The sequence below is a fragment of the Ochlerotatus camptorhynchus genome, unplaced genomic scaffold (assembly GCF_037179485.1).
Source record: "Ochlerotatus camptorhynchus isolate MF236.1 unplaced genomic scaffold, CSIRO-AGI_Acam_v1.1 ptg000083l, whole genome shotgun sequence".
In the NCBI taxonomy this organism is placed as follows: domain Eukaryota; kingdom Metazoa; phylum Arthropoda; class Insecta; order Diptera; family Culicidae; genus Ochlerotatus; species Ochlerotatus camptorhynchus.
Window position 1 is genome coordinate 2,218,656 of NW_027040573.1, and position 27,193 is coordinate 2,245,848.

At 38.5% G+C, this 27,193-nt stretch overlaps 4 protein-coding genes across 5 annotated transcripts in view; 1 reads left to right on the forward strand and 3 right to left on the reverse strand.

The window, feature by feature from the left end:
* The window catches only part of Pof (Painting of fourth), a 32,729-nt gene extending 18,941 nt beyond the window's left edge, over nucleotides 1–13,788 (reverse strand). Inside the window, exons 1-3 of one of the 2 annotated variants that reach the window (XM_065218086.1) lie at nucleotides 13,285–13,788; nucleotides 334–723; nucleotides 109–238 (exon numbers count right to left, since the gene is read on the reverse strand). In XM_065218086.1, coding sequence (XP_065074158.1) covers nucleotides 109–238; nucleotides 334–723; nucleotides 13,285–13,658 — 894 coding nt within the window. In that variant the 5' untranslated portion in view covers nucleotides 13,659–13,788. The remainder of the gene's footprint in view (nucleotides 1–108; nucleotides 239–333; nucleotides 724–13,284) is intronic. The other variant, XM_065218085.1, reaches the window with a different exon arrangement.
* A 6,078-nt stretch (nucleotides 13,789–19,866) lies between these two features.
* Nucleotides 19,867–26,971, reverse strand: LOC135698200 (uncharacterized). Its single transcript, XM_065218101.1, has 4 exons — nucleotides 26,847–26,971; nucleotides 26,650–26,786; nucleotides 20,189–20,417; nucleotides 19,867–20,129 (listed from the first exon to the last, which is right to left on the reverse strand). The coding sequence occupies exons 1-4, from the start codon at nucleotides 26,936–26,938 to the stop codon at nucleotides 19,922–19,924; spliced, it is 666 nt and encodes a 221-aa protein (XP_065074173.1). The 5' UTR covers nucleotides 26,939–26,971; the 3' UTR covers nucleotides 19,867–19,921.
* Nucleotides 24,397–25,552, forward strand: LOC135698196 (leukocyte receptor cluster member 1 homolog). Its single transcript, XM_065218095.1, has 2 exons — nucleotides 24,397–24,474; nucleotides 24,530–25,552. Exons 1-2 carry the CDS (start codon nucleotides 24,452–24,454, stop codon nucleotides 25,524–25,526), a joined length of 1,020 nt encoding a protein of 339 aa, XP_065074167.1. The 5' UTR covers nucleotides 24,397–24,451; the 3' UTR covers nucleotides 25,527–25,552.
* On the reverse strand, nucleotides 25,551–26,499 carry mRpL16 (mitochondrial ribosomal protein L16). Its single transcript, XM_065218100.1, has 3 exons — nucleotides 26,386–26,499; nucleotides 26,256–26,327; nucleotides 25,551–26,196 (listed from the first exon to the last, which is right to left on the reverse strand). Exons 1-3 carry the CDS (start codon nucleotides 26,423–26,425, stop codon nucleotides 25,580–25,582), a joined length of 729 nt encoding a protein of 242 aa, XP_065074172.1. The 5' UTR covers nucleotides 26,426–26,499; the 3' UTR covers nucleotides 25,551–25,579.
* Nucleotides 26,972–27,193: the final 222 nt, after the last annotated feature.

The following is a 27,193-nucleotide window of genomic DNA, read 5'->3' on the forward strand; positions in this document are numbered from 1 at the left end:
ATAATTCACACAAAAATTCACCGGTAGTGTTTTATCCCACAAACAACACATCCAACACTGCCGTAGGGCATATCCTAAGCAAATAAATAATAAATAACACCAGCTCACCGTTGGCTTCGGTTCAACATTCTTCGTCTTCCGTTCAACGGAAAGATTCCCAGCGCCGAAGGATATCTTTGATAGCTGCTGAATCACTCGGTCCACATCAGCATCCGGCTGCAAGTGCACCAAACAGTATCTAGAAGGCGAAAGAGGAGAGAACAATAATTTAAATAATCCCGCCCAGCTCACACGGTCGCACGTGGTACACTATGTCAAAATATGCAAATTTACCGCGGTGTTGAAGGTCGATGAAAGATAACGTTCTCGATACTGGTCGAATAGCCTTGAACGATTTCCTTGTTTAGTTCCGGATCGGGAAAACGCAATACCAACACATTGGGCGATTTAAGCAGTTCAATGGCCTTTACTTCGACCAGTAAGGCCTTGGCTGCATCACTTCTGTTCCAGTTCATCTGACGAGCTGACGGGGCTGATGGCAATGTGCTCGATTTGGCCACTGGTGCAAACGTGCTCAAAGATTGCGGTTGCGGTTGCTGCTGTTGCGTTGCGGGTGATGCCAGATGATGCGACTGCTGTCGGCGATGGTCCACGCTCGACTGCTGCTGCTGCTGCTGCAAGTCATCAACTGGGTCGTGGGACGATGGGTCAAAGTCGAAAGACCTAAAAATAATTTCCGGTGTATATTGATTTGCCATTATGAAGCGAAATTTAACAGAGACATATCCCTGGCGGCGGGATGAAATCTGCGTGTAAGCCAAAAAAGCTAACCGGATAACCAGGAGAGATGAAAAGAGAGCCAATAGAAATGTACGAGCATTCGGTGTACATGATGAAGTTTTGGCTAAGTCTACAACTTGCATTTCGGATGTATATAGACTAGGTCGGTATATGAACTTGAAACTGGTCGTGATAGCATGGAAGAAAATCTTTCGTTGCGGGTGATTCTTAGATCACGTAAAAGTTTGTATAGAATGTCTTCTTCTTCTTCTTAGCATTTCAAGCCTATTGCTATTTTTTTTTTACTCAAGCTATATGTACCCATTTAATTAAATTATGACGTAGGGGAATGTTGGTAACAGTGAGGATGATTTTTTTAACGACAACGACTGTTTTACCTAACTCTAAATCCAGCCTACATTGACTACGTGTATCTCCTTCGTGACTCATGACCCTCTCATGACTCATGAGTAAATTTACTAATAAACAAAGGTGAATTTTACGAAAAATGAAACACCCCCGTATTCTACGAGTCACCTCTCTTACCGGTGAGGTGACAATTTTCACGTCGTGTGAGGCGACTCTTCGTTTGAATTGCACGGAGAGTCACCTCCAGGGCTGATAAATGTCATTTTCAATGAAAGATCTTACGCGACTTTTACAGAGATACTTCTGTCACTATCACTGGATGAGAAAACGACGATAGAGATTTTCAAAATCCCATCGATTTGTTTTTGTCATGACAGAACGTGACAGTTTTGTGAACATCGCAATACCTAGCTCATTTATTGAAATTATTGTTAATTGTATCGCGGAAATATATTCACTCTACCGATTACATACTTTTGATTGCCTAAATTCATCTAAATCAGGTAGAAATTTTGATGCCATGAGTGTTTCATTATTGAGGAATGACAAGAAAGCTCATGATAGGTAGTTTCGTCTCGTGATAGTCAGAGGACCTTGTTTTCTCGTAGTCGCATGACGGTATTGATATTTACCAGCTCTGGTCACCTCACACGAGGTGACAATTGTCACCTAACCCTTGACAGAGAGTCACATGACTCGCAGAATAAGGGGGATAGTTTCAATTATGCAGGCTTGCATGTTGGAAAACTTCATGATTTTATTTTTAACCTTCTTTGGGTGTTAACATTTTGTAACGAATAAGGTTTGAACAGGTCATATTGACCCGGACTTCAAACTGTGTTTGGATAAGGTTTTCGAAATCAAATATATATGTTTTTACAGTCAAAATGTTTGCCAGAGCCTGAATTTTGAGTTTCTGGAAGATAGAACCGATTTTGACGCGGTTGGCATTGAAGTCAGGTTTGGCCGCAGTGCCGGTATGTGGGCATCTGATTAAATATAATAAATTCTGTTGGAAATGGAAGCTAGATGCATCAAACTAGCTAAACTAATTTCTTACTGAGGACAATTGATGGTTTCTTGCTTCATGTGACCTAACCCGGATGTTCCGGATACCGGTTCTGGTGGACACAATCAACTTGCTCAAGAAAATGGGCAAGCGACACAACAAAGCACATCAAAATGATGCATATGAAACGATTCTTTTAATATTTTGCCAATATTTTGGTTACTGTTGGCCAGTGGCCAAGCCCTGATATTCCAGATACCGGTTTCGGTGGCCACAATCAACTTTCTCATAAAAATTATCATGCGACACAACAAAAACGTCAAATTGATGCGTATGAAACGATTCATCGAACATGCCAATATTATGGTTACTTGTGACCAGTTACCTAGCCGAGATGTTCCGGATACCGGTTCCAGTGGCTACAATCTCAATTTCTCATAAAAATGGTAATGTGACACATCAAATCATATCAAATTGATGTGAATGAAGCGATTATTTGCACATTTTCCCAATATTCTGGTTACTAATAGTGGCCAGTGACCAAACCCGGATGTTCCGGATGCCAGTTCCGGTGGCAACAATCAACTTTCTAATAAAAATGAGAATGCAAAACATCAAAATTGATGTGTATGAAGCGAATGCCTTATATTTTTCCTGGTTACTCGTGGCCAATGACCTACCAGATGTTCCGGATACCAGTTCCGGTGGCCAAAATCATCTTTTTCATAAGAATGGGCAAGCTACATATTAATGTGTATGAAACGATTCTTTGAATATTTTTTCATTAGTCTGGTGATTATTGGCCTAGCCCGGTCGTTCTGGATTACAGTTCTGGAGAGCACAATGGACTTTAACTTTAAAAAAATGTCATGCTACACATCAAAACACATCGAAATGATGCATATAGTCGTTTCTGTGAATATAATGCAATATTTTGAATACCTGATCCCAAGTCGCACAGTGGGTAATGCACGCACCGCAATTTATCGGCTATCCTTCAACCAATTGAGCTGATTTTCAGAAAGTGACTAGTGCAATAACACCAATAACACTATCGGAATCCAGTGGCACATCTAAGGGGATATAGAATAACTGGAGAGAAGGTTATAGGGTGAGTGGACGCGAGGCTAGCGTAACGGGATATGCTCTTTTACGAACCTTATTTCGATTTTTTTTTATTTGATGCTATTTTACGTCATGATAAAATTATGTTGAAAGAACATTTTTAGGGTTCATTCATTACACTTTAGGGCACAGTACTACTTCTGCATATGGGACACATTTCCGTCGTCGATATTAAAAACAATGAATACAAACAGCTTACATTCAACATTGTTGCATCAAATGCTTTGTTCACGAAATTGTACACGGCTGTCAGAAGACTGATTTAAGGGGGTTGTGCTGAAGTGAAGTGAGTTATGCTGAAATGCGGTCCCTATTCTGCGAGTCGTGTGACTCTTTTCCACCAGTGAGATGACAAAAGTCACTCGCTAGTGAAGTGACTCTTCGTGCAAATCAAATGGAGAGTAGCCTCACGCGAGTTGACTATTGTCACCAAGTGACAGAGATTCACACGACTCATAGAATAGGCCTGCTCGTACACCTCCGGCATATTGTGCGTAGCGTGTGACGTGAGGTGACAATTGTCGGATGAGGTAACTCTCCGTGCAAATTTTATAGGGAGACACCTCACCCCAGGTGGCAATTGTCACTACACCATCACTTCACTGTCACCTCACGTCACAAGCCGCTAAGGATAAACCAAACCGGGGATATTATCATAGAGGTAACTCTAAGACTAGTAGCTCCAGAAGAAACGTGCTCAACTTTTTGGTTCAGCTCTGGTACTATCTTCGGTCCCAAGCTAATCGATGCACCCCTCGAAACATAGGAAAATCCACGAACCCCTCATTTTATCTGTCAAACTTTCATAGCGAATCAAAACAAACATAGTGTAGTACTAGAATTTCGACTAGAATGGGGTACGTTAATCGATTTGCTTGGGACCAATAGGCTAGTCAAGTAGTGAACCAATTCCACCGGTTGATATTACTCAATACTCTCGTCTCCAACTATACGACTATATAAATATTTTGCAACTAACCCTCTTATTCATTTGCAACATGTTTGCTTAAGATATTGCTGAGATACCCTCCATCTAAGAGGTAAGAAAAGCCGCAATATCATACACGAAACGAAAATCAATTATTTTATTCATATGTTACACGTATACATTTTTGACAAAACATATAATGCATAAAAGCTATGTATTTCATTTGACATATGATCTTCATTAACTTTTTGCAAGGTGTCTGCTTATTAGTGACTTATACATTTTATGAATAATCAGCAATAGAAATTTGCCAAAAGGTATAAGTAGATTTCTATTCGTGTACCCCTTACTTCATTCGTAATTTTGTCACGGCACAATCTGGTTCAATGCTTAAGGGTTCTTCAAAAAGTTAAAAAGATGGCATGGCCAATTAAGACTTTCGAGATGTATGCAATACCACTAACAAGTAATAGATAAAAAAATCATTTCAGGGCTGGACATAAATTACGCATGAAGTTTAGAAGAGTGAAGGGCAACTAATCTACAAAATTTCTAAACTTCAAACATTTTTTTAAATTGTTTGTGTATTTAATTAATGTTTAAAATCTAGGCAAAACGTTATACGTGGTTTATAAACAGCTCCCAACGTTTTTATATCGCTGAAAGCGGTTTTAACAATTATTCAGACAAGCATGGAATGATTTTTCCGTGACGGCATTCTGAAATGCAACCCACGGAATCAGACTCAAGCATAAAAATCAGTGTCTTGTCCTGTCAGTGCATGGATATTGTAATTCACTTTATATGCATGTGTCAATTCAAATATACAGTGATGTGATGTGATGTGAATGGAACCCACCATCAGTGCAAGGATTACCAATGTCTGCAGATACTTTACCGGTTGTAAAGTTCTGCCTGATGGTTTGTTGCAGCAGGGTGAATCAGCTTAATTGGGTTCTTTAAGGGTATTGAGGTAAATGCATATTCGTAATCTGCATTAAAAATGGAACCCAAACCCAAAATTTCATCAATTTTGGTACACTGGAACTATTTTAAATAAGTACGATTACATTTGCAAAAATCACCTTATTAGCGCCCCTCGGTGTCACTTTGTATGGGAGCGAGCTGTCAGTTTGTTAGTTTAGTGTCAAACAGTGAAGTTATTATTTTGCTTTAAATCTTGATTTAAAAATCGAGATGAAAGTGTGTGGGTTCGAAAAAAAATATCGCTGTGCTCCGAAAACGAAGCTCTTTCAGATGATGTATAAAAAACGAAACATTTTTCAAAATTAAAGAACCCAATTGAAGACCTTTGGATGATAAAACGACCAGATGGCCATATGTAATCACGTGACAAGGGACTGGCAAATCCACGAACCCTCGTCCAGTCAACAAATCCTTTGATTCCCTTAGGCTGACCTCCCCGCCCCCAGGATATAATATAATGTTTTAATATGTATGAATTACAGTAATGTTCCACCACATGTTCAAAAATGTTCAGACATTTGGCGTTCAATGATGATTTCAAATACACAAAAAATGGGATGTGTGGAGAAAAATCCATTAATAATTTGCCAAATTTAAGAGAATCATGTAAATTTTACTTTGACTATATGTTTTTTGTATTACTTCTACGTGAAGTCAACGATTTACATAGTTGAAGATGCTAATTTCAAATAACAGACTGTAGTGGTAATTTTTATACGATAGATGGAGTAGATGAAAGCATAGAGTTGATAGTTCCGTTAGAGTACGGCAGTGTGAAGATTGCATATAGATATTAGAATAGCGAGCTAGGACAACTTTTTAAGGAAGGTACAAATCGGTTTTTTCATCTCTCTTTACCAAACTCCCCCTTTGGAGAGGGATGGTGAGGGGTGTTCGAAAACACTTAATTTTTTTCAAAAATAGTTGCGAGTGAACCAACACCATCACCGCGTAAATAAACTAAAATTAAAATTATCACTCGCGATGCCACAAATGTCTGGTCCGGGAGAAAAAATCAATCAACGCAGATAGCGTCAATGAATCATGTTTTCTTTCTCGATTCTAAAACTTCTCGGAAAGCGAGAAAACCACCAATTACACACGTATCACCGTCCGGGAGGCAGAGTGCCAGCGTTAATCCGGCAAATGCAACCGAAAACTATGAATGCGAACGCACACACAAAACAGAGAACAAACTTAAAACACAACCGTATCCAAAGGCATTCGAAACTGCACTGCATGTGTCAATTCAAATATACAGTATGCAAAAAAAAGTGTATCCACCCCCCTACCAAGTTACAATGTTTTTGTTTTTCTGGTGAAAATCAGTTTAATTTTATGACTGTTCCTCCATAATGTATCAATTTATGTTTATTTTTCACATTGCCATTGAAAATACGGAGTTTATTATATCTTTTCTTGCGATTTCATGTGATAAATTATGAAAAAATTAGGCAAAAAAAAGTTTATCCACCCCCAAACGGATACTACGATTTAAGTGTGTTTTTCAGAGTTTTAGTGTGTATTCTGCAACTTTTTCGAATGTAAACATTGTGTCTAACTGTCATTTAGTGCACTTGAAGTTTTCGTGCTCAAAATTGCAGTTTTGTGTTCAAAATTGGAAGTTATAGTATCCGAAATTTGATTATTGAACATCACAAAACTGGCAAAAGCTACCGTGATATTGCCGATATTGTCCAGCTTCACAAGATACGGTCGCTAGAATTGTGCAGATGTACAAAAAGCGTGGTTCTATCTCACCAGCTAAGTGATCGGGGCGTCCTTCAAAGACAACTGGCCGAATTGACAGAGCTATCGTGAAGAAGGCGGAGTTGGACCGGGGACTATCAGCTCCGAAAATTGTGAAACAGATTGAAAGCGAGTTTTCCATTGAACTGACATCACAATCCGTACGAAATCGTCTTCATAAGAAAGGTCTTAAGGGCAGAGTGACTCTTAAGAAGCCATGGTTGTCCGCAAAATATATCAAAAAAAAAGATTGAAGTGGGCCCAGGACCACATTTTATGGACCAGTGATGACTGGAATAAGGTGATCTGGTCAGACGAGACGAAAGTAATGCTATTTGGGTCTGATGGTGAATATTACACGTCCTGTCGAATACAGGTTTTCCAGATATATGCCGGTCTTCCAATTTTCTTGGGATCTGGTATTCTGTACTTGAGTGCCGTTATCAAAAATACGGATGTGCCCGTAGTAGTAGTAGTAGTAGTAGTAGTAGTAGAAGTTGAGTCTTGATATTTTTATCTTGTTGTTTATCGTATATCCACCCAGCCACTCGGGGGATATGTGGTCACTACTACTACTCACTTGTGGACGCTCTTCGTGACGATTGTTCCAGAACGTGAGTGGATCATGATCTTCCAATTTTCTTCTTCTCCGAGATTCCATACCAAAGGGCTTTCCTGATAATCTGCTATGATGGTACTGTTTTTTTTTTAAATAAAGTGATGTTCTATCCCTCTAGCATGGCCAGCGTGCAGATAGTTGATATCGTTGTATTCTTCAAAACTTCATCGTCTTGATCTAAAGAAAAGAAAATCATCACTCGATCAAGCCAAATTTAAAGGTAGTACCTGCGTGAGTCGCATTCCAAAAGTTTAGAACCAAACAAATATATATATATATATATATGTATATGTATATTTTTTTTCACTCATTAGACTCAATTATTTAGAAAAGCAATTCATAGTTTAAATCATAATTCTAAAGTACACAATTAATTTTGCCTGTTAATTGAATTCCAACAAACTTTTGGTCCGCTACATCACAACTGGCATCACTAGTGTGCATCTTTCAAAATGTAAAGATACAGACAAGCCCTGGGATCTGGTTGCAGTTAAGCAATCCTCAAGGTTATGCCAATACCCAGGGATGTGTCAATTCAAATAATTTAAACACACCAATCGAAAAAGTATGCGTACATACTTTAAAAAAAAATGCACGTTTGTTTAGTTTGCTACGCGCACTTGGTTACAGAAGTAAAATGGCGCATTTGCAATATTTGTTCTCAACAAAAAAAATTAAATGTTTATCATTGTTTATATTTATGTAGCACTCATTTTGAAACCACAAACAATGGAACTCGTAATGAATTAGAATCAATTTAGCATTTGATTGACACAAATCTTTCGTTTTGTTCCAAATGCGCGTAATTAGGTAGTGTGCAGAATTATGCCGGTTTACGGTAGCTCGTAAACAGGTAGAACAACATTCTTGAATTTTCAGTATGTTATGCACGAAGGTCTAAGCTTCAACGAAAAAATACAATACATTTGTTTTAATTAATTAATGCAGACATGGCAGTCCAGTCACTTCAAACCAATGGAGACGCATGATAGTTTTGAGGCAAAAACATAAGACTTGATGTTTTAAAAAAAAATATATATATTTCAAAAACAAAATAAACTCCATTCTCGATGTTTGATATCATAAGTAAAAAAGTATGAGCTTATCAGAAAAAAATATAAAAAATCTACGATCTTTTTGGACGTCGCACTGTGAAATCTATTCAAAAAGGTTTTTTCATGTTTTAATATGTTAAAACTTCTTTGGCCGTTATAATTTTTAAAAATTTTCCTTGTTCAAAAGTTAGGAATTTTTGGGTTACATAGATATAAATGTCATTTTTTTTTGACCATCCAAACTCAGGAAGGTGCCCTTAAGGGCGAAAAAAAAAGTCTAAACTGTTCCGATAAGGAACAAATATACAAGCTTCATGTTATATAGCATTTCCAACCAACTTTGAAAATCGAAAACTTCACGTATGAAGTAACATGACAATACTTTGAATGTAACAACTCAAGGCGGGAGTAACCGTCAACAATGCTGATGATGGTAAAGCACGCAACAACCATCCTACTGCTACCTCTCTGAGATGACTAAGTTGGTCATGACGAGAGGAGCAACTCAATAGTTGGGTAAAGAAGAATTGCATTATAACTAGGCTTGCTGAAACTCCTCAAACTCACTGGAGGGTTTAAAAAACTCTTGTCCTCAAGGAAGTGGTGGCATGAATATGGAAGAAGTAAACAAAAACTCCTCGAGAGAGAGGTAGAGTGAACTTCAGCAAGAGGATGATTTGACGTGAATTGCGCTTTTCAAAACTCCAGATGAATTTTTCATTTGACGCAAGAAGCTCAGTGTACACCCAGAGTGAGAGTAAGAGTGTGTGATAGAAAACATGAACATGAATGGCAGCAAACCTGACTGTTATGTTATCCCCCTTCGCTCACAAGCTCTAAAGCTCAGTGGAATGACTTGGCAGTAGGCATTCTACTCCCCAGAGAAATGCTACGCTCGGCTCATTTCAATCTCGCGAGCAAGGCTCCATCAAGGTTGATTATAACACATCATTGACTGGAAATCTCGCTGGAAATGCTTTCGGCAACGTGGGGCTTTAGATAGTGATGAAACGTCTCTAGCCGCAGACGTATATGAGCAAGTAAAACGCGCAATCTTTTGCCTGTAGATTTGAAAAAAAAATACATCAAGTCTCCTCATCCACTCATGTATGAGTTAGGTAAAGGAGTTTGATTAGTACTGTCGCATTAATGGCTCTTCGTTCTTTTTCAACTTCTAATCAATTTTCATACTGCCGTACTCTAGCGGAACTATCAACCTACCCTCTTCAGACCTTGTTCTAGCAAATAAATTATCACACTAAAAGCTACAAGTTATAGCACCAACCAACTCTGAAAATACACAAGGTTTGAGCGCCACAAACAAATAGACATAAACACTCTGAATATTGTCGAACAAAAACATCGTTTTCTATCCTCAAACTCTACAGCAACTGACTATGAACGCCACCGGTGGCTACACTACCAACTATCAAAAGTAACCAATCGTTAAATTAATGAACGACGAACAGCTTGCGCAGTGTTATGTTCATGTTATGCTGTATATATTGTGTTTTTTTAACAAACCATATACAAAATGTACATAGCCTCGAAAAAGGCTCCTATACAAAATTTGGGCTCAATCAGACATGCTTTCGGGGTGCCGTAAAGCGGTCAAAGTTTGAAATTTTTTAAACTAAAAAATATCCCATAAAATTTCGGAAACCGAATTTGTTTTTGGATATTAAATGTCTTAAAAATACATGAAACGTCGAGATCTAGTGTTAACTAAACATATTTTTTTATCGAGAATCGACTTTCTGAACCGTAACAAAATTTCAGAAACTGTTGTTTTATGCCGAAGGACTTAGAAATGCATGAAACGTCGAGATTTTAACTCGTTTTTTATGCCACTGATTGAACATCTCAATTTACCAATTTACTAGGTCCTCGGTCCGGTCACGACAAATAGGAACATCAGGGCACCGGATTGAAGCGATATGGATGGGGAGAGTGGAATTGCCAACTCCATGTCATTAAAATTTCGTGAATTGACGGCAGGCTCTTCTCCCCACTTATTGGGACGTCCCCTCGACTGATGGCTTGTTCAACATCTGGTTGTAGGATTTTATCATTGGAAGGAGATTCTCCTGATCCCACCGATTTTGCGTAAGTCTCTGCTTACGGGTCCGTCCCTCCGTTTTTGTGTTAATATGAATACAGGCAGGTGTCGAACTTGATCAAGTCATACTTGGAGGACTTTAGTGGATCCACTGTCTAATGGCTGTGCTTTACATACATACATACTCCTTATGCGCGCGAGGATTTTTTTTTACTTTTTTCTACACCGTGTTATTCAAATGGGCGCTGGGTACCCGGCTACTCCGTCGCGCACATAACGGATACAAGCACAATGATACCATCCCGAAACATTTTTGTAGACTTGACCGAGACCCGCCGCCTCCGCGTGATTGTTTTTTTTTTTTTTTTTTTTTTATTTGAGAGATTTTTAGCCATAGGCTAGTTCATCTCTTAAAACCGCGTGATTGTAGAAATTGTTATGAAAACTATTAGTAGCCTTAATTGTTATCCAAAAATATTTAAAATACTACTTTGAGGCGACATTGATCACAACTTTTTTAATTGTTCTTTTTGGCATGATCCAACAGTTATTGCTGTAAATGTATAAAAAAAATACCTATAGAATGTGTGCAGAATGTGAGTTGGTGTTATCACAGCTTATTAATATTTTTCAAATGTGTGGAAAATATGTTTATTGTCGTCCATAAAAGTGAGAAGTTCATAGAAATGTAAATTTATCAATGATTTTACAAAGAACTTTTTCAGCAATAATGTTAAAACGTTGAATAATCTAATCCTGCATTAATAAATTTCCGAAAAACACAAAGATTATGTTCAACAGTTTGTTCGATCAATTGCCCCCGATTCACGGAATAAATTACGAAAAGGAGAACTAGTTTACAAAATATATTGTGCAGAATTGCAATGGTATATTTTTAGGGACATTCGCATTATCTGTTCCTGTTACGTGAGATATGTTTTTAGCAAAAAATGCTTCATAAAACACAGTTTAATCAAATGTACGCAATAGCTATCAAATATCTTTAAGTACACGTAAGAGATGAACTAGCCATATGGCTAAAAATCTCTATAATAAAGAAAAAAAATTAAGTAATCCAATAGATATGTATCTTGAAGTTGATTCGTAAGTATTCTTGGTTTTTCAGATCATCCAACGCCCATAAGAGAGCCGTCAAATTCTTATCTATATATACCTTGATATTTGGGAAGTTCTTAGTATGTACCATTAAAAGTGTTTTATGAGTGAACCCGTTCATAAAGAAAAACATTACATTATTTTTCAACCTATTCCGGGTCCAATCCGAACGGCAACAAAAAAAAAAGAACGTCGAAAAAAGGATTTAATTCATTTTAATAAAAATCAACCATGGTTCTATGATAAAAAATAACTCACCATGTGTTAAACATGACAATTGTCAGCACCATTCTTACTCTTCAAAAGGCGTTTAATTTCCCCGCATTTGAAGCTGCTCTAGATTCTCATGTGACTGAAAAACAAAAGTGACCCGGCCCGCATTGAAAAGCAAACCAGCAAACACGTGCTGATCTGTGAATGACAGACAAACAGTACCGGAAAGAAAATAAATTTCGCATGCCATCAGCTTACCTATAAGCTACAAGCAACCAGCAATTCCTAAAACAAAAACTTTAAATAATTGACTCATTTCATTCCAGCGAACGGTGAGTGAACAAACAATCTACGATTAAGTGCCTAATTCAAAAGGATGTACTCTGATAAAAGACAGTTTTAAACATTTGTTTTTTTAATTAAATGTAGCAGAATGCTCAAAATGATGTATAAGTGGGCAGATTAAGAGTAAATGTCCACGGTCCTAACGAATAAAAATAAATGTATGGATGATTGTTTACGTAGAACGAGGGGAAGCGAGGTTTTTAAACATCTCAAAACCAATCCACGTGGAATGTGAACAGGCCAAAAACTGTTTGTTTTTGCAATGCAATTATATTGATTATCTAGGGCAGTTCAATTTAACTGCATTAAAACACAACGCTTCATGCTACGTATCAATCCTCATCAATATTCAAAGCATGTCTGGTTATGATCCTCCCATGTATTACCTATATTATTCTTCATTATGTCTAAAAAAAACTATGAACTTTAGTGACGAGTGCAGTATCCAAACAACATGCCTTTACCTAACTACATGCTACCAATCTGAATGTTTCCCGCTATTTATGGTCTCATGTGAAAATAATACATTCACCCCTATTCTGCGAGTCTTATGACTCTATGTCACCAGTAAGGTGACAAAAGTCACATCATATGAGGTGACTCTCCGTGTAAATCAAATGGAAGTCAGCTCATACGACGTGACTTTTGCAACCTTAACAGTGACAGAGAGTCACATGACTCTCAGAATAGACCTGATTGCCTAATACAACCCAATACCACACTAACATCACCATACATATGTGACTGCCAGCCCTGATTATGGGCTAAACGGGCTAAACTGCACTCTATCTTATCCTACTTGCACTAGTTTATATGTCAAGGCTATTAGAGGTTTATCAGAATCCTGCAATTTACATCGATTTTTCCCACCCAGTGAATACAACTAGCTACTATCTACAATGACATAACTAAAATTTGGTAGGTACTTACACTCGACTTCGATTCCTACGACGCTGATATCTGCCAGTATGGAACGGGTTCAAACTTCGTCTGGGTATTTCTACTAGTTTGTAACGGTTATGAGCGGCACTCACATGCTTACGATTAGCTGTTCCGGCCACAAGTCCAAAAAGAGCGGCCGCTTCTGCAATCAACTGCGGAGGATGCGGGTCTGTGCAATTGAAGACATCCTCGGCAAAATCGATGAAGTCAAACTCAGACGTCTCAAAGCCAGAGTCCACATTGAAACCTTCTGTAGACTTACCCAGGCGAGGCAATGCAGGTTTTGCCCGGTGGTGTCCTCCAGGGGGACTTTTCTGTGGGAACAGAGAACATCTACTGGACACACTCGATCTGTACTGCATTTAGGAAACGGTGGAAAAACAAGCGACTCTGTCTGTAACGCGCTCGTGGATCGATTGAACAGATTGATGCGTAAAAACACAAGCAGTTTATGTTACCACAATACACTCAAAGCCGAGACAAAAGTGCATCTACTCGCGAACTTTGTGTTACAGCATCCGAGAAGTAAACAAATATATAAATTTGCATGTCTAGCATCTATCGAATGCCGTTAGTACTTGCTTAACACCTACGATGTGCAAATGTTTGCCTGACATCAAGATTAATAATGCCGATATTGACTCAATGCTCGAAGATCATTGACACATAATATTAATGAGTGCAACCGCTAGCAAGGCCAGCTTACAAGACCGAAATTGTACCAATAATAGGGCTCTTAACCGCATATTTTTGTGAACTCCGACAATCTTTTGAAACTGCAAACCATTTTCAATTGGGGAGATCCATAAATGACGCTACATCCACACGATGAGAAAAAAGTTCCCAAAAGTAAGGTATTTCCACTCATCTCGGCACTACAGTGCTGAACGAGGTGCAGGAAGTCAAAATTTTGCAATTCGTGTGGAATTTTCGCAAAAGTAAGTTTTAGTTGCACCCTGGGAGGGAGAAGCAGATAGCACACACCGAGGCACACACGGAATTCATTGTATACTTGTTTTTCTTGCCATGGAAATTTGTGCTATTGAAATCAAATCACTGCACAATCTCAAACAGTAGTGATTGTTTGAGATTGTGCAGTGAAAAATAGTACTTTTCCGTTTGGTATTTTATTATGCCACTAGATGTTTTGACAAAACCTTCGTTAATGTTATCTTTCAATATTGATTTGTGTGTATTTTGAATGAATTACAAAGAAACGGTGTCCCATTGAATAAAATAGTTGGAAACGACAGTACCGCCTTGTGTATTCTTGTTCAACTGTAAAGGCCCAAGCGCAATGACAGGGGAAGAGGAACGGCAGCGGAAAAGCTCGTCGGATTGAAAACTAGTTAGAACTAGAGAGGGTCTAGTATAAGAGAGGAGCGGATTCAAAACAAACTGTCTTGGCAAGAGAAGTATAAGAGAGGAGCGGACTGGCTGGTTTTGAGCCAAACAAACTGTCAAAGCCAGAGCCAATCAAGCAGCGCCTATCTTGATTGCATTGGCAGTGATGTGGCTTGTGAAATTGCAATATAGTTTGTTTGTTTTTCAATAGATTTTGTTTCAGTGTACAAGGAGATCCTAATACAAATTTTATGGTTAATTTGCAAAACGACTTGTTCAGAATATCATCCAAACGATTCGTGGAATAGTTCTGTCATTTGGGTTATCTTTCGGATATGGTATTTTTTATTAGGGGAAGGGGTCCAAAGTTGGTGCTTCATCAATCCTACACTCATAAAATTTGATACATTTTTATCGGTGAATTTCCATTTAAAATTCCACATGATAAACAGAATCCACTCAGAAGTACACATGAAATTTGAATCAAATGAATAATATGTGTAGCGTATTTTTCTACATGGCAGGTCATCCTCAAATTCTACGTTATTTATGCATTTTCCCTAGGCCTAAAAAAAATAGACCTCTGAGTAAAAGAGCTAGCGACGAATGAGAGCCAAAACAAGCCAAAACTGTCAAAATTTACGGGTGAGAGAAGAGTGTGACAAATCTTCTTGGACTGATCAATACTAACCCGCGCAAAATTTTGAAATCTGCATCATTAAGGAGTTATTCTAAATGGCCGCGAGAGACCAAGTTATAGAGCCTTTTGACGTTTAATCGGCGCACACTACTGTGTCATTTAAATCGAACGAGTGCGAGTAAGAGGGAAACAAATTAGTGGGAAAACAAACTGTCCATTCATCTATGTGTGCTAGATAGAGAAAGACTATTAAACGTCAAAAAGGTCTGCACGCTATTTCAAACCTAACCAAATTTGAGTAGGGTCAACCCAACAAACAATTGCAGCTGATTAAAGGCTGAATAAGCCATTTTTTAGCTGGGGAAGCATATTTTGCCTGAATAAGCTCTTATTCTGCTTCCAGTGTTTGTTGGTTACTCATATCGATCGAAAGTGAAGCTACTAAAAAACGAGTAAACTAAAATTATGCTGTCGGAGCCGTGATTGGCTTCCCGCATAAATGCGAATCATTACTTGACCTTATCAAAAATGGTTAAAAATTGTAAGGTCCACTTCCAAAAAAACTATATTACAAAAGGTTAAAACTTTATCACACGAACGTTCATGTAAAGTTCCATAACAATTTCAGTTAAAGTTTAGCAGGGATTATACCCAAATTTCGGTAAGGTCAAGTTATGGTTCACGTTTATGCGAGTTGAAATATCACTTTTTAATAACTCAAGCTTAAATGAACTCAACACATTCTGGGTGTCCGTTCAAATCCAATTTTTCAATTCCCGGTTATTAAGTAATAAACCAACCCAAACAAAAAAGGCGTTAAAAATAACCGTTTATACATTATCATATATTTTTTTCTGCAGAATTGTTCTACAATACGTCTACTTTGAACAAAAAAAAACTCGAAAAAAAATGAGATGATTACATTAACATGTTGATCATCTAGATCTCCAAAACCCCATGGAATCATGAATTCGTATAAAATCTAAGAGCCTCCTGCAAAACATGAGCCTAAATGTAGTTTTCGTATGTCAGAAATAGGATATATCAGTACAAGGCACCAAAGCAGGAGAAACGCAGTATTAAAAGTTCTTCAAATGTTCCTGGAGTTAAGATCTTGAAGTTCTATAAGTCAAACAACATTTTGTGAGATACAAAGATATGTTACCAAAACATTTATCATTCTGCAAATTGTACTGGAGATATTCTACAGGTTAATTGAAATCTTGTTTGATTTCCACCCAGAATTTTTAGGAATTTTGTGCTTCGCTGAGACTCAAAACATCATTTAAAATTATTAATTCAAGAGCCACATGTGAGAAGGGCTTGCAAGCTTTTTGTAAACAAACCTTTGTAGGACATTTTCTCGCCGACCGAGGGTCGCCGTACCCGGTAATGTTGATGGTTTGCGTTGGTGTCATATGGGTGGCGAGAAAAGGGCATAAGAAAGTTGTTCCTGAATTGTGTTAAGAAAAAAACATTGTTGGATTATCCAAATCATTCCGGATATCTGATCTTGAAGTTCTGCATACTCAACGAGGTATACGATGATTCGACTTAATGATAAAAAATTCGTGAAGCCCCATAATATCATTTGTTTGGTTTATTAGGTTTTCCAAAATACCTGAAGTTCAGATCTTCTTTTTTATCATAGGCACTTTAACACTCTTGGATCATTCGTGACTTATCCTGATGAGTTTTGAATTCATGACATTAGCGTGAGAGGTATGCTTTCAGTTCTTTATGTTTTACAGACTATCCAAGGTATTCTACGATGTTCTGACTAATCTTATGCTGGTTAGCACAAAGTGCAAGAAACAATTTTTAATTTATCACTGGACCATTCATTTCATGATTTTTTTTTTCGTTCGTTGATTGTATCCGGTGTCAAACATTTACATGCCTAGCATAATGGGGCTTGCAAGGAGTTTGAGATCGGACATTTTTTTAATTGGCATAAATCTGCTTCTGTTGAGCTTACTACTACACTAGGAAAACTGTAGCAAATGAATTCAAACACGTTTATTTCAAAAGTAATTCTAATAATTTACTCTGTAAGCTAGGAACGTGGAAGGAACAACTAAAAAATGGCCTTTTTATCCGTGTCCAAACAGATTGCGAGTGAATGAAATTAATAGAGTTTTTGTAATTTTGTTGATTTTTGATACAAAATATAAAAGTTGTAAATAGATGTGTGAACAAGATAATATTATTATGTATATGATGTAAAATTGATTGATTACAAGTATCATTGCAAGTTTTATAAAGGTTTGAAGGATTCTTCAAGACCAAATTATGACCTACAAGACTATGATAAAACCAAAATTGTTACTTGGGATGCGTATATATGATCATTCCCGGTGGATTTAGGGTCTCCCGCATTTTTCCCGGCAAATCCAAATTCTCGGTTTTTTCCCGGATATCGCGTTTTCCCAATTGGATGTACACCCTGCACATTACAATAACGAACTGAACTCGTTCGATGTCTACTGGTCTTCTAATTTATTCTGTTTGTTGACTCCGCATTCTGGAACGTCCGTGACAATACGCCTTTTTAAAATAAACTAAGCGACGTATTCAATCTCTGGTGATATATATATTTCGAAAAAAAAAATTGAAAATTTGAATAGTGCCTTTTGTGGTTATGATCTTTCGGGATTCATGTGTGTGAATAGTTTAGGTGCAAACTAGTTCAGTTCTGTGAAAAATCGTAAAATAAAACAATATCGATGGAAATTGGTAAAATTTTCAATGAAAAAAGCATTAACTTGCGTTGTGAAAAATCCTTATTCTGATGTAAACAAACTGTTTAATTGACGTTTCCTTTCGTACTCGCCTTGCGCACTCTATTTTCGTGGTGCGTTAAAAAGGTCTATTGGCGTTGACGGAGACTCTGTAGCTCTTTACTCCTATAATAAAATCCATATCCAAACTTCAGACTGTGCGTGAAACATGGCGGACTTTGCACTTTCCTTTCATTTCACCGAAAATTTCCATAAGAAAATGTCTACATTTGCTGGAAGAGAAAATTTTTCGACGGTGCCGTCAACGCCAATTATCGCTGACTCGTTGGTGGCTTGTCCAGTCTGCCTATTGCCATGCCTGTACTCTGGTGTTTAACTCTAAGTTGGGATTCAGCAAATATACTATACCGTGGACCAGGGTTACTTCCACTCATTTGCTATAAAAAAGTGTTTTTCGGAATTATGAAATCATGAAATAGTATAATGCTAATAAGTACTTGTAAGTTACAAGAAGTGGTCATGAAGTATATGTTTGACACATAAAATCTGTCAATATTGCTTTCAGTTCGTCACAATCAGCGATTTTACGACTCGTGAGCGCTCACTCTGAGTGAACGCTCACGAATCATAAGATCGCTGATTGTGACGCTCTGAAAGCGAAATTGACAGGTTTTATGAGTCAAACACATACTTTACACCCTCTTCTTGTTACTTACTAGTACAACATATCATTATAACATCTAATGATTGCATAATTCCGAAAAATATTGTTTTATAACAAGTGAGTGGAAGCAACCCTGCCGTGGACCCTGCAGTTATAAAATTCCACACATTTTTATTCACGAATTTCCATGTGAAATTCCACATGATTTTCATGTGACCACACATAAACATAATCCACCCAGAAGCACACATGAAATTTATGAGCCAAATCAAAGGTGGTTACACATAGCTTTTATGTGTGCACATATTAAGTATGTGTCCGACCATAGATATCATTTGTTGATCACATTGCAAAAATTGATATGTGGGACACATAAAGACAATCTTTGAAATTTTATCAGTGTGGGTAATTTGACCGTTCTTAATCTGAATACTTTTTAGTTTGTACCCCACTAATCTGCACGCCATGTAAACTAAAAATTGCTCAAACGTCATTTAGCACATGGAATCGAGGGAGTTGACTCTATCTACGATGCAGGAAAAAATTTGTTTTGCTGTGGTTAGCTGTGCGCACGCTGAGTAGATAGAAAGAAGACTGTTGACGATTCTGAAAATTTCCTGCAAAAAATTATGCGCGAAACGAAAGAATATTTTTCGAAGATTGATTCGCTAGTGTGAGATTTGTTGAGCATCTAGAATTGAGATTTAGATGTATCACCAACCTCGTTTTATAGTGGTTATAATATGATAAAAAATCCCGTAAAAGTCTAGTTGGAAGTTTCCGGGTTAACTTACAGCCGCAGCAAGCTGATAATCTGACGCCAAATGCTAATCAGTCTCTGAATTAGCAATATTCACAACACATGAACCAAGAATCGTAGAAAGAACGTTGTGTAGTGGAATAATAAGGAACTTTTTTCAGCAATCCATAAAAAAACATAATCGGAAAAATGTGGGTGTTTTGTTTTGCAGCGTGTGATTCAAATAGTTAAGGCTGTAGGTTATTGCGTGCCCTCGTGCTTCGTGCACCGCTACAGAGCATCCAAAATAAGCTACAATGCAAATATCAATTTAAGTTTTATCATGGGTTTGAAAGGCTTTATGAGACTTATAATGGAGTTGGGGACAATAATAAAACAGGAAATCTTACTTGAGAAATATTCCTAAGGACTGTGATATCAGTGTATGTGAAAAACTATGTACTCAAATCACACTAAATATGCCTATTCACAAACATTCACTGAGGACCTTTTTTTAACATATTAAACAACTCTGATGGAGTTCGAAAATAGCTATCCAATAATAGAACGGGTTTTTCATTAATCATATACCGAGCATCCTGCCATGGTACGATTCCACCTTCTGGTACTGATTCAACACTTCCTTTCTTGAAACTGAACTGCTTTCGAGTGAATGGTAAGTGCCCTTCGAAAATTGCGATGTAACTGAAAAACAAAACCACCAATCAATTGGAAATTATATTTTATATTCCAATGCTACTTACTCTTCATCACTACGATATACGCGCAACACGTAACGGTTAACCATTATGCGAATGGCAATGTTTGCAATGAAGAAGAAACCCAAAAATATCAGCAAATCATTCTCATTAGCCGTTAACGATCCGTAATCCAACTCAAAAGGAACGGACATAGTGTGATAATTGTGCAGATATCCATAAGCAGTTATTCCAGAAATAGCAGCAAAACTGAATGACGTTACAAAGTTACACGCTGTAAAAAAAAAACAAATCACCTTTCGTAATCATCATTTAATAATTATTTATAATAGGGGCCTCATAGCCTAATCAGTAAAGACACAGTATTACCAACAATCAATTCGAAACTAACGATTTTAAATTGGCTCACTACTTGACTAGCCTATTGGTCCCAAGCAAACGATTAACGTTGTTTTGATTCGCTATGAAAGTTTGACAGATAAAATGAGGGGCTAGTGGATTTTCCTATGTTTCGAGGGGTGAATCGATTAGCTTGGGACCGAAGATAGTACACGGATAGAAATCTCCTTATACCTTTTGGCAAATTTCTATTGCTGATTATTCATAAAAAGTATAAGTCAACTAATAAGCAGACGCCTTGCAAAAAGTTAATGAAGATCATGTGTCAAATGAAATGTATAAGCGGTCACATATACCTTCAATACATTCTTATAGGATCTATGTGGTTTGTCTTACGGAATGTATAAGGCTGATGTTTCGGCAAAAATGTATAAGTGAAACACATGAATAAAATTATTGATTTTCGTTTCGTGTATGAGATGCTGCATGGGCTTACCAAAGAACTGATCGGACGACGACCGGTAGTCATCAGAGGAGACTTCAATGCTTGGCAGTGGAGTTGGGAAGCAGATGTTCGAATGCAAGAGGGCACAGTCTGCTGGTAGCTCTGGCAAAACTGGAAGTTATGCTGGCCAACGAAGGCACCAGCAGCACTTTTCGCAGAGATGGCCGGGAATGGATTGCAGAGTGTGCGAAGGATATACGCATACCGACCATCAAGGCGATCCGATATGGCATCGGCCAACGGAATACTGTGGCAGTACGGAGGACGAGAACTTGTGACCGGAAGTGGAAGACGAACGCTTTCGACAAGGATCTTTTCGTTGAGGCACTCCGTGTGGACAGGAACTCTATGGTTCTGAACGCGGACGATCTGACAGAAACGTTAGTGAGAGCATGTGACACGACCATGCCGAGGAAACTGGAGCCAAAGAACAGACGGCATCCAGTTTACTGGTGGAACGAGGAACTTAGCACCCTCCGCGCTAGTTGTCTCAGAGCCAGAAGACGTGTTCAGAGAACAAGAACAGAAGCAAATAGAGAGGAACGAAGAGGAATGTTTCGAGCGGCCAGGGTCGCACTTAAACGAGAAATAAAACAGAGCAAGTCAAACTGTTTTAAGGAGCTGTGTCGAGACCGCTGATGTCAACCCCTGGGGTGACGCATACCGAGTCGTGATGGTGAAGATCAGAGGTCCAACGATACCCACTGGAATGTGCCCAGAGAAGCTGAAAGGCTCCATTTTTAATGCAGATTACGAATATGCAATTATCTCAAAAATTGTTTTTTTCATCTTTTGAATACCTTACAGAATTGGTATTTTTGGAGAGGGCACAACCTGTAGCTGTAGAAAATCGATAGCTAACAGCATTTTAGAATGCAACCATTGTTTTACCTTACTTTAAGATGTTATGCCTCAGAACATCCCAGCGGCGCCAACTGGGATTGAGCCCAGGCCTGTTGTGGTGAGAGGTAATCACGCTTACCACTACACCGCCAGCGCCGCTTGGTTATTTGTCCTCGTTGATATAAAAAACTTTCTACTGGTTACTTCGGCAGTAGTCATGCATGATTAAATTCGAAATAATCTTTCCAGTATTAAATTGTATTCTTTTTCAATGCTGATATATAAACAAAAACCCGAATTTATCCACCTATGGTGTGATCAGACCCTTCTTACTTATTCAAGTTTATTTATTTTATTGTCATTATCAGTGACCAAGCCCCCCACCCCCGTGTCATCCAGTGACGCTACGCCACTGCCTGGGGGTACCCGGAATATATCCGGGTGTAGTCTATTTGGTGAGGCTACCAATCACCTTATCATCGTATTTTAATGTGATTTAATGGGTTTTAATTCAATTCATATTCAAGCAACTTCCCCGGGGTACCCGGAACATGTCCAAGTGTGTCCAATGTGGTCTGGAACACTTAACACGACTTGCATTGATCTTATTTTTGAATTCTGTAGTAATTTGATGTGTCGCATGATGGTTTTAATACGTTTTCCGTTAAATCCAGCGTGAAGGCCCATATTCACCGGATCTTATTCCGGCCATATCTCCGGAACCGGTTCACCGATTCCAAAACCGTTCAATAGCGTTCAATGGGACCCCAAGACCTATCATTTGGCACCGAGTTTGTCCAAATCGGTTGAGCGGTTGCTGAGAAACGTGAGCGCATTCATTTCGTTACATACACACACACATACACACATACACACATACACACACACACACAGACATGTTCCGATCTCGTCGAGCTGAGTCGAATGGTATATGACACTCGGCCCTCCGGGCCTCGGATCGATAGTCGGTTTTTCAAGTGATATCTATACCCTTCTTTGTAAGAAGGGTAAAAGATTAAAATTCAATCAAAAACTATTAAATTAGAATTAGAAATTTTAGAAAAATAGAAAAAGAAAAACTCTAAGACCAGAAGGTCCCGAAGAAACGAGCTCAACTTTTTGGCTCAGCTCTGGTACTATCTTCGGTCCCAAGCTAATCGATGCACCCCTCGAAACATACGAAAATCCACGAACCCCTCATTTTATCTGTCAAACATGCATAGCGAATCAAAACAAACATAGTGTAGTACTAGAATCTCGACTACAATGGAGTACGTTAATGGTTTGCCTGGGACCAATAGGCTAGTCAAGTAGTGAGCCAATTTAAAATCGTTAGTTTCGAATTGATTGTTGATTAAACTGAGTTTAATGTCAAATTGATTAAATTTCAAGCAAAATGGGAATAATTTAATTCTCACGGCGAATGAGAACGACCCAAATTTGAGTTTAGTTCACTCATAATCGCCAAAAAACCAGGAACTCAGCGGTGAGTAAAATTTGTCTCATGTTTTCCCAGGTTTTTCCAGGATTTTCCAGGGAAAAATTCCCGAATTTGAGAAAAGTAAAGATTGAATTCACTCAGTCTATTGGTCTATCGTCGCCTACCTCGCATAACTGGTTCCAAACGTAAACAAACGCTGTAGGTTTCTTGTGGCTTCCCTAATAAACAAATACCATAAACGAACAATGACCCGAATAGTCGAACTTTTCCACAAATGGTTTGGATGATACCCCAAACACGTCGTTAAGCAAAATAACCATAACAAATTTATTAGGGTTGTTTACGTTTGGAACCAGTTATGCGAGGTAGGCGACGATTGTTCGTATTTGACAGGCACCTCCCCCCCCCCCCTTGCGTGAAACATAGACGAGCTCACGACGGATCGATTAGAGTTCACTCACTCGACAAAAAGTGACACAACAGCGGGGCCCTGTTTACTAAAAATGAACACATGAATAATACTCACGTAACATTTGAAACAGGTCTATAAACTTATGTACACAAAACTTGTTAAGCCTTTTTCGCGCGAACCGAATACGCTCACGCAAACTAACAACACCATCGAGCAGAGGAAATTCTCCCCTTCCCGATAGTGCTCTTGGTTTGCGTGGGCGTACTTCGGTTCTCGTGAAAAGGACCTAGCAAATTATTTACAAAATTTGATAGGCCCTTTTCAAATGTTACGCGAGCATTATTCATGTGTTCATTTTTAGCAAACAGGGTGTTGTGTTAATTTTTTTCAGTAGATGAACTAAAGTTCACCCTTGCACAGGTCTATGGCGGACTTTGTACTATCCTTTCGCTCCACCGAAAATTCCCATAAGACACTGTCGATACTTGCTGGAAGAGAAAATTTTTCGACGGTGCCGTCAACGCCAATATAATTTGTTTATCACATTGCAATAATTCATGAGTGAAACACATAAAAATAATCATTACTTTTGTAGGGCTTTACTTTTGTGTATTGAATATCGGCCTAATTCTACTCCGACAAACACGGAATGGAATATGACATAAATATAATGACAGATTGAAGAAAACAACAAAGCAACAAAATTTACCAAAAACTTATCAACAAATTAGCTAGCAACTTGTGACGGGTAAAACTCTAGGCTTAAAGATGAATATTTTGCCGAAAAAGAGGTAAAGATCAATCTTTTTATAAGTGGCGACCATTGTATTTATATTTGACTTACAGCTGGCATGTCCGCAACAAGGACAACATTGCTCGGGTTCGTCGCGATGAAGCCAAGGCAGCTGAAGAGGAGAAGGAACGCCAGCGTAGGATAGCCCTGGCCGACCAAGAGGCTAAAATCGATTTCCTTCGCCAGAAAGTCAGAACCGGACAAGTAGATTCCGGAGAATCAAGATCAATTGAGATCGATAGACGCCTGGAACAAAAACAGCACGTTAACTTTTTCGAAGACTTGGAAAGTGGCAAGGACGATGGTGTAAAGCGTAAAAATGTCGAACACGAGAAGGAGAAAAAGGAGGAGCAGGAAAAGTACGAGAAACAGATTGGGTATTTGACTTATCTGGGTCAGGATACGAACGAAGTATTGGGAAAAAGAGATTGGTATGACGTTGCTCCAAAAAGGGACGATGAACCAGATAAAGACGGGAAACGGATCGAAGTAGGGTTAAAATCGAAAGAGTACAATGATCCACTGAATGTAATGCGTCGATATTTACCAGACATGCGAACTAAGTCGCTTCCATCTATTCCAAAGTCAGAGGAAAAAAGTAAAGAGCAACAAGATGTTGCGGAAACTTCCTCAAGCAAATATGCATATCAATCCTTAACGGGTAAATCCAAGGAAAGTTCCAAAAGGAAAAGAAGCGCAAGTTATTCTGATAATGAACCAAAACGAAAGAAAAGCAAGAAACATCAACACAAGAAGCATAAGAAAGAAAAAAGGAAGCGCAAGAAACGGAAGAAGTCGGCCAGTTCGGATGCGGAATCCACGGACGAGGAAGCAAGAAGAGCAAAGAAGCTAAAATTGAACCTTTTACGGAAGGAAAGGTTGGCTCGAGAGCAGGAGGAAAAAGAACGAACAGAAAAAATGCTCGCAAAATTACGAGGCGATGTTGATCCGAAACTTCCAAAGCAACCACAAGTGGTTGCTGCACCGATAGTCAAGCAAAAGTATAACTCGCAATTCAATCCAGAATTGGCAAAACAAAATTTTGAATAAGTTTTAAAGATAAATGCTTTCAAATTGAGGTTTGACTATTTTATTTGCAACATTTAGTGGTATTTTCCAAACCATTTGTGATCTACTGGCGCTAGCCATCTATGACAACCTCCCAAATTGTTTTGGATGATGTACTTGAATGTATAGGGATTGAGGTTCTCCTGATCCAGCCGTTCCTGACCCGCTTGCATTTCTTCTAAAGTTTCCTGCGATACCACCATAGCTTTGAAGGGCAGCTTGTGGCAAACTGTTTCCAAAATCGGTTTCACCTCGGCAAATTCGCACTTTCCAGCCATCTCAACGATCACCCGTCCGCTCTTGATGGGAGTTACATAGTGATCGATGGCCGACTTTCCTCCACCCATTCGTTGTCCTTGTCCCTTTTTGGAAATCGGCTGCCACGGAGCATCCACACGCCAGATAACAAACATTCGATTAACATCCATCTTTCGGCCTATACCCAAACGCATCATTTCGAAATGACCCCACCGCAAGCGGCCTCCGCCAGTGGCCACAATTCCATACTGCTTGTAGAGCAACGTATTGTGTACCGTTTCCGGACCACGCATGAATTTCAGTTTTTTCTGCATCTTTGGTGCTTTCATGTTCGTTGGCAGGATTGGTACTTTGTCCATGAACCGAAGTTTTGGCCTATCCGGTATAACAACATCTGAAAAACAAAGTTAGTTGTAATCAAGTGCATACTCTGGCTTAGGTCACACCACTTACTTTTGTATTCAATAGGCGGCGCAAAGCACTTCAGGGTGGCGATTTGTTGGTTATGTCCGGGTTTCAGAAAACCTCCAAGAATACAATGTTATTACGCGTATTAATAATTAATAACATAATATTTAATTACCTGACAACAGCTGCCTGCAAAAGCCACCCTTGAGCAACATTTTACTTGTCTGGTTAGGAGCCGAATAACACAAAAATATTCCGACACTTGGATTTCGTTCGCACTTTGAAAGTTAATGTTTTGTAATGTTTGCATAAGAGAAATGTCAATCAGCTTCAACAACCGACCACTTCAAGTCCGAGGCGCTTTTCGATCTCGATTCTCATGCATGTGTGTACCGGCGAAATACGTAAGTAAAACTTATGAAAATTTTATTTCACTTACCGGATAGATAGTACTCCATGGGTGCTCGGTAGATGATTCGGTATTCTTCCGGAACTTTATCTTTTTTGCGATAACGTTCTTCCTTCATGGTTCGCGGGCCATTTAACAAAGGAATGCTTGTCGAAATTGGTCGAACACTTTGTGATGTAAGATGATGTACATATTGTGGAGTGTTTGTCAAGAACATTATAACTTACCATAGTTGCAGAGGAAAACATCTAGAAGAATTCAATGAATATGTAGGAAGTACTATTTTTCGAAGCGATAAACTTAATATTCGCATTAACATTATAAAAAAAGTATCAGAAAAGTTTTATCTTCACTGGAGTTACACGAGATGTTTATTTACAAACTAAACGAACCCGCCTTTATCCCGCGAAACATCTTCACGCATGTCGAAAGTAACTCACACGCTAAGATGCACATACCTCAAAGTCGGTAAAGAATACCTAGATAACGGTAAAAATTGCTGATAATCTAGTCAAGTAGTGAGCCAATTTAAAATCGTTCACCCAGAAAATTCCACACATTTTTATTGACGAAT

Bases quoted from the DNA above. Each gene is read 5' to 3' on its own strand.
- LOC135698196 (XM_065218095.1), top strand. From the start codon at position 24,452: ATGAATATTTTGCCGAAAAAGAG. The intron at 24,475-24,529 runs GTAAAGATCAAT...TTTGACTTACAG, and splicing joins AATATTTTGCCGAAAAAGAG to CTGGCATGTCCGCAACAAGG.
- mRpL16 (XM_065218100.1), bottom strand. From the start codon at position 26,425: ATGTTGCTCAAGGGTGGCTTTTGCAGGCAGCTGTTGTCAG. The intron at 26,328-26,385 runs GTAATTAAATAT...GTATTCTTGGAG, and splicing joins TTGCAGGCAGCTGTTGTCAG to GTTTTCTGAAACCCGGACAT. The intron at 26,197-26,255 runs GTAAGTGGTGTG...TTTGTTTTTCAG, and splicing joins GCCGCCTATTGAATACAAAA to ATGTTGTTATACCGGATAGG.
- LOC135698200 (XM_065218101.1), bottom strand. From the start codon at position 26,938: ATGTTAATGCGAATATTAAGTTTATCGCTTCGAAAAATAGTACTTCCT. The intron at 26,787-26,846 runs GTAAGTTATAAT...TACATCACAAAG, and splicing joins TGTTTTCCTCTGCAACTATG to TGTTCGACCAATTTCGACAA. The intron at 20,130-20,188 runs GTAAGTAGCATT...TTTGTTTTTCAG, and splicing joins GTATATCGTAGTGATGAAGA to TTACATCGCAATTTTCGAAG.